General features: G+C 38.0%; 1 protein-coding gene across 1 annotated transcript in view; it reads right to left on the reverse strand.

The window, feature by feature from the left end:
* Nucleotides 1–4407: 4407 nt before the first annotated feature.
* The window catches only part of LOC125916067 (zinc finger protein 345-like), an 8408-nt gene continuing 5102 nt past the window's right edge, over nt 4408–7713 (reverse strand). Inside the window, exons 3-4 of the mRNA XM_049622242.1 lie at nt 6540–6616; nt 4408–6371 (exon numbers count right to left, since the gene is read on the reverse strand). Of these exons, the coding sequence (XP_049478199.1) occupies nt 4524–6371; nt 6540–6616 (1925 nt within the window). The 3' untranslated portion in view covers nt 4408–4523. The remainder of the gene's footprint in view (nt 6372–6539; nt 6617–7713) is intronic.

A 7713-nucleotide genomic window follows, 5' to 3' on the forward strand; every position in this document is an offset into this window, starting at 1 on the left:
TGGGTCACCACATTCATTCCCTTATCTTTATGTATGCACAACCACTAGTCTGCTTATTTACGTTTTTTTTTTCCTACTTTTATTCAGAGAGAAGTTGTACACCTTAGTCTAATGTGTCACTTAAGGATTTGATACATGTATATATTGCAAAGTATTTACAATAAACCTAGTTAACATCCATCACCTCACAGTTAGAAATTTCTTGGGTGTGATAAGAAACCCAAGAAAGCTACTCCGTTAAGCATCTTTCAAATAGGCAATACAGTATTGTGAATTAAAGCTAGCATATACCTTATATACATACCACATTATCTACTTTTCTGACAGGGGCCACAAATGTTTTTCAAGTCTTGGCTTTTAGGAATGTTGTGCTTTTTTTGAGTTTTCACACACTTGAGATTTTTATTTTGTTTTGTACTTCTAATTGGCTTTTGGTTTTATGGCATTGTGTTTGAAAGAGATACTTCCTGATTTTTTCTTTTAAGTTTGTTCCTTTGGAGATAAAGAGCACCAGAGTAAGCATATGAGGAGGGGAGGGATGGAAGGAGGGAGTGAGAGAGAATCCCAAGCAGGCTCCACCCTGTGATTGTGGAGTCTGATGGGGGGCTTAAACCCAAGAACTGTGAGATTGTGACCTGACCAAAGTCAAGAGTTGGACACTTTTGAGCCACCCAGGCACCCTGCTTCATAGGATTTCAATCTTAAATTTATTATGATTTTGTGACCCAACATGTAACATATATTAGACAATGTTCCATATGTACATGAGAAGAATGTGTTTCCTGCAAATGTTGGATGGAATGTTGTAATACACCTACTTAATGGCATTGAAGTCTGATATTAATTGATTTTGTCTGGATACTCTACTTATTATGGGAACGTGCACAATTGAAGTCCCCTGCTAATATATCTTGTCTTTTTCTCTATTCTTGTCTGTTAATAGTTGCTTTATATTTAGGTGCTTTTGTGTGGGATGGACAAATATTTACCGAAGTTCTATCTTTGTGTTGAATTGATTCTTTTATTTTCTATTAGTTCTTTTAAAAAACATTATGTTTATTTATTTTTGAGAGCAAGAGAGACAGAGCTTGAATGGGGGAGGGGTTGAGAGAGAGGGAGACACAGAATCTGCAGCAGGCTTCAGGCTGTGATCTGTCAGCACAGAACCCAATGTAGGGCTTGAACTCAGACCGCGAGATCATGACCTGAGCCGAAGTCAGCAGCTTACCTCACTAAGCCACCAGGCATCCCTCTATTTATTCTTTTTTTAGGGAAAGCTGGTTATATTTCTTTAAAAAAACTATAAAAGATATATATATATATATATATATATATATATATATATTTAACAAACAAGATTTTAAAAATAAATAATGTACCAAAAGTTGGCCACATCAACACAATAATCGGATGCACAAAAAGATTATTAAGTAGCTCAAGGAGTAAAAAGCAATAAACACAATTAAATGTCTTGTCAATGCAGACACTACATGGATATACAAATCTATCGCTTTAAGGTAACACGGACAAAATCTAAATGCATGCATTAGCTACCTTTCTCCAACATGAAAGGATTCATGTTTTCTATTTGGTGAAGACATATATAATGTATAAAACCTTTAGTAACAGGTACGGAGGTCTACAAAGTGTGAGCCAAGTAGAATGTAAGGTTTTCATCTATCATTTCAGAAAGAACCCAACATGAAATAAATCCACCAGCACAAGTATTGCAAAGGTGATCCATAAAAAGTGATGATTGGCAATTTCATACAAAGAAAAGTCCTCAGAATTGAATATTAGGAATTTTACAGAGAGGTATTCTGGTAACCTGCCTGAAAGGACCAATAACTTATTTGGGGGCTTAAAACATAAGATAACAATGTAAAGTAAATGACATGTGAGATGAAAAAAATGCAGTGTTCTTACAGCAAGAGGTTAGCAAATGGAATACTGTGGGAAAGATTTATTAGCCTCTACAAGTTGGTTTTCAGAAACCATTGGTCACTTGTTACAGTACAGTACCCACATTTTCATTGCAACAGTTGTTTTTCCACACTCACCAAAACCTGGAAGCAATAGGTGTTTCTCAAAGTGTCATTCAGAGTTCTTTCCCCCCCCCCACCCTCAAATCACAGGAATAGGTCTTTGAATATCAACTAGCCATTTAGGAGACTCCTAAGATACAGATGTTCATAAACATTACACAAGCTACAATTCAGATACCTGCACAAACACCACCAACATTAATGGAAAAATGTGTTGGTTTTTAAAGTGTTAAACACTATATGAGTTACACGAACACTCTTGGTGTCCTTCCCAAAAAATGGGTGAACACCTTATTGTCATTCTGCCAAACACCACATAACTAAAAACGCTGCATGAGGTGACCCCTCTATTTTGTAAGGACATGCACTGTGACTTCTTACAGTCTTGGGCTTAAAGTCTGTTTTGTCTGATGTAAGCATGGCTACTCCACATTCTTTGTTTTCCACTGGCACTGAAGACCTTTTCCACACCTGCGCTTTCAGCCTGAGTGTGTTCCTACAGCTGAAGTGAGTCTCTTGAAGGCAGTACATATCCTTTGTTTGTGTACTTCTTTCCCTTCAGCCAATGTATCTTTTGGTTGGAGAATTTAGTCCCTTTATATTTAAAGTAAGTATTGACACAGGTATGGATGGAGTTAGTCTTGTCATTGTTTCCCATGCTTTTAGCTCTTGTAGAATTACTTGCCCCTTTCTTATCCGTTTGGTCTTTTTCTTTGTGATTTGTTGATTTTCTAAAGTGGTGTACTTTGATTCCTTTCGATTTGGGTTTTGTGTGTCTACTACAGGTTTTGCTTTGTGGTTACCAAGAGGCTTTAAGGAGACATCTTTTTAAAATCTATTTTGTTAACACCTTAATCTTGCATACCAGAACACTTTGAGACCTAAGGTAATTCTTAAACAATGTCAGTGTACAATCCTATGCCATGTCAGGGAAGAGTTAGTTACTCTCTTTCTGATATCTGTGAAGGTTTCTTCCTTTCAACCACATCAACTGGTATTCTCTACTTTTAACTATATCTGTTAAGAAATTGTCTCAGTATGTGCCTGGACTGCACAAAACCAATAAGTAAAACATTTTATTTGTAACATTCAGAAACATTTTTAGTTTTAATAAATGTTCAAGAATGATGTTCTGAAAACCCATTTCATAATAACTTACATCAGTGTTAGAAACATAAACGACACCTCCATTTAAGTTTGTTCATAGATTCTACATCATATTGTCCTTCATCTTCCATGGAAGATCAGGTATGCAGGAGTCCCACCTACGAGGGAAGGGCATCTGATATCTTTGATGCAGGAAGAATCAGCCACATACTTTCAACACCCACTGGGAATCAGTGAATTCTCTGAAGTGATTTGAGGGCACAAATAATTATTACTTGCTAGTCAACATCTTAAAGAGGGCCAAGGTAAAACAAAACCATATTGAAATTACTTATTCCTATGCAAAACACCACCCCCTTCTCTATTTTCCGGCATACCCGCATATTCGTTATCTAAGTGTTCAACTTTGTTTTATCCCATATGGTTAAGTATTTTTATGGAGATAATGTCTGAATAGAGTGGCCAATGTACTTCTTTCTACTGTGAATTCTGTGACGTTGTCGTTCAGGTAATTAGATGACTATATATATATCTTTCAGGTTACTTTCCTCTCGGTATGGTTTTGTTTTCTGAAGTGTATATTTAAAAAGGTCTTTCCTTCTTCATACATTATCCCCAAGTAGGCATTTGGGGATACTGAGTCATGATTGAATTCCAGTTAAAGGTATGGCCACTCCCTTTACATTTTATAGTTTTGCTCTTGTATCATAACTGTGATATTGAGGCAGTTGTGAGATCCAGCTAGAGGTTTGCCACATTCATTACATTTGTAATGTCTCTGTGTAACAGGAACTATGGTAATGAGTAAGGCTTGAGCAGTCTGAAACGTTTTTTACCACATTCTTTGTAAGTTTTCTCTGCAGTATGAGTTCTGTGATGTTGGATGAGACTTGAGTACTGATTAAAAGGCTTGCCAAATTCTTTGTATTGGTAAGATCATCTCCAGTATATGTTCTCTGATGAAGAATCAGGGTTTACTTGTAAAGCATTGCTTTACTATCTTAACAATTTCCAATGGGTATCAATGGGTATCATTACTCTTCAGTATGAATTATCTGATGTGGAATAAGAGTTGAGGAATCCTTAGAAATTCTGTCACAGTCTTAACATTTGGAAGATTTGCTCTAGTATGAATACTATGTTAATAAGTCAAGGATGAACAGTGAAGAAAGGTTTTCCCACATCCTTTACAATGGTAAGGTTTCTCTCTGTTATGGATTCTGTGATGTTCATTAAGATGTGCCTGGTGGGAGAAGGTCTTCCCACAGTCTTGACATTGGTAACCTTTCTCTCCAAGATGGATTCTGTGATGTACATTAAGATGTGCCTCGTGGGGGAAAAGGCCTTTCCACATTCATTACATTGGTAAAGTCAGTCTTCAGCATGAATTCTGTGATGTTTGGTAAGGCTTGACTGTCGCGGATATGCCTTGCCACATTCTTTGCATTGGTAAGGTTTCACTCCAGTATGAATTCTGTGATGTTCTGTAAGGGCTGAGGGCCGGATGAAGGCCTTGCCACATTCTTTGCATTGGTAAGGTTTCTCTCCACTGTGAATTCTGTGATGTGCCTTCAGGGCCGATTGCCAGTTAAAGGCTTTGCCACATTCCTTACATTGGTAAGGTTTCACTCCAGTATGAATTCTGTGATGTACTGTAAGGGCTGAGGGCCGGATGAAAGCCTTGCCACATTCACTGCATTGGTAAGGTTTCTCTCCACTGTGAATTCTGTGATGTGCCTTCAGGGCCGATTGCCAGTTAAAGGCTTTGCCACAATCTTTACATTGGTAAGGTTTCATTCCAGTATGAATTCTATGATGTTTGCTAAGGTTTGAATATCGCGTATAGACCTTGCCACATTCTTTGCATTGGTAAGGGTTCACTCCAGTATGAATTCTGTGATGATCTGTAAGGGCTGAGAGCCAGCTAAAGGCGATGCCACATTCTTTACATTGGTAAGGTTTCTCTCCACTATGAATTCTGTGATGTGCCTTAAGGGCTGATTGCCAGTTAAAGGTTTTGCCACATTCTTTACATTGGTAAGGTTTCTGCCCAGTATGAATTACTTTATGTTGTTTAAGGTATGATTTCTGGTTAAAGGTCTTGCCACATTCATTACATTTGTAAGGTTTCTCTCCAGTATGGACTCTGTGATGTACATCAAGATGTGATGGGCAGTAAAAGGCCTTGCCACATTCATTACATTGGTAAGGTTTTACTCCACTATGAATTCTGTGATGTATCTTAAGGACTGATGACCAGGTAAAGGCCTTGCCACATTCTTTACATTGGTAAGGTTTCACTCCAGTATGAATTACTTTATGTCGTTTAAAGTTTGATTTCTGGTTAAAGGCCTTGCCACATTCTTTACATTGGTAAGGTTTCTCTCCACTGTGAATTCTCTGATGTAACATAATGGCTGAGTGCCAGTAAAAGGCTTTACCACATTCTTTACATTGGTAATGTTTTCCTCCAGTATGACTTCTGTGATGTACTGTAAGGGCTGAGAGCCAGCTAAAGGCCTTGCCACATTCTTTACATTGGTAAGGTTTCTCTCCACTATTAACTCTGTCATGTGTCTTGAGGACTGAGTGCCAGATAAGAGATTTAGCACATTCTTGACATTTGTAAGGTTTGAGTCCAGTATGAATTCTGCGATGTTTCAAGTTTGAGAAGGACCCAAAAGCCTTGCCACATTCTTTACATTGGTAATGTTTCACTCCAGTATGAATTCTGTGATGTTTGGTAAGGCTTGACTGTCGCGTATAGGCCTTGCCAGATTCTTGGCATTGGTAAGGTTTCACTCCAGTATGAATTCTGCGATGTTGTGTCAAGTTTGAGAAGTTCACAAAGGCCTTGCCACATTTTTTACATTGGTAAGTTTTCTCTCCCATATGGATTCTGTGATGTCTCCTAAGGGCTGTGCGCCAGTTAAAGGCCTTGCCACATTCTTTGCATTGGTAAGGTTTCTCCTCAGCATGAACCGTGTGATGTTCAGAAATTTGTGAATGATGCCGAAAGGTCTTACCATATTGTTGACGTTTGTAAGGTTTCTCTACAGTATGGATTCTTTGATGTCCTGAAAGGGAGGAGAGCCAGATAAAGGACTTGCCACCTTCTTTTTCTTGGTAAGTTTTCTCTCCAGTATGAATTCTTTGATGTCCTGTAAGGATGGAGAACTGGTTAAAGACATGGCCACACTCCTTACATTGGTAAGGTTTCTATACAGTATGAGTTAATTTATGTTGAATAAGGGTTGAGACAATTTAAAGGTCTTGCCACATTCTTCACATTTGTAGGTTTCTGTCCAGCATGCAGTTGCTGGTGGTCAAAGGCTTTGCCACATACGTTACCTATATAACTTTCCTCTGCTGTACCAGTTGTCTTACCTGTACTGAATCTTGATGAATGACTAAACATGCTCCCAGGTTGATTATATCTGCAACGGTTTCTTCCCACATGAATCCTCTGATGATCACCAACATTAGGAAACTGGTTAAGAATTTTCCCACATTCAATATATTTATAATGATTCTCTCCCTTAGGGATACTCCTCTGCGTAATAAGGTCGGCACTTTGATAAAAGACTTCCCCATATGTATTACATTCATCATCATTCTCTGGGAAGGAGTCCCCAGATACCTTTGGTCTTCACTCTCCCCAACCTTGTTCCAGTCTGTGAGTAAGTGTACATTCTCAAGGGAACTGTGTTTATATCTACTCATGACCCTTTTTGGAACGAAGCGTCAATGCATGACTTTAGCAGGAATGTCTTGGTACCATGTGAAAATATACCTGACTGAGATCAAATAACAGAAAAGTAAAATCATTCCAGGGTACTACTCTCAGATGAAGGACTGACAACTTCTAATATAGAAGCTTAAAATCAATCAGAATATCAGGAAGACAGCTAAGAAGAAATCATCAGGACTTGCTTCTTCCATGAACACATAAACTTGCACACAAGGAACTGACAACATAGCTTAGTAGAGAATTCTGTAGCATCTCTTGGTGTAGTACAAATCACTTTCTTGTATCTCAGAAAATGAAGAAAATCACCCTATGTGCCATGTGCTCAAAATTAGCAGAAGAAAGGCAATTGAAACATAAAACAGAAATGAAAACTATAGAATAAAGCAAAAATAGGAAAAATCAACAATAGAAACAGTTGTTCAGAAAACCCCCTAAAATCAACAGATGTATGTCTAATGAAGCCAGAATGATAGAGAAGACTAACTAAAGTCAAGTGAAGAAGTAAAGGCAGACACAGTATAACTGATCCCATAGAAATAAAAATAAATCCAGCCCACGATAATTATATGGCAAGAAGTAGATACCAAAGAATGCTTATGAATTTCCAAAAAGATAAAACCTACCAGGACTCCATCATCAAGAATTCTGTCTGTCTGTCTACCTACCGAACTAGCTACCTACCTACCTATCAATCTAGGGTCTTTAACACACCATAGAGATATTGGGTACCTGGGAAAAGAAAGGTGCATTTTGGCACACTGTTCAAGTTCATTTGGAGAGTAGAGCAAGAGCCCAGGCATGTACCACAAT

This window comes from Panthera uncia (genome assembly GCF_023721935.1).
Source record: "Panthera uncia isolate 11264 chromosome E2 unlocalized genomic scaffold, Puncia_PCG_1.0 HiC_scaffold_19, whole genome shotgun sequence".
NCBI classification, from domain to species: Eukaryota; Metazoa; Chordata; class Mammalia; order Carnivora; family Felidae; genus Panthera; species Panthera uncia.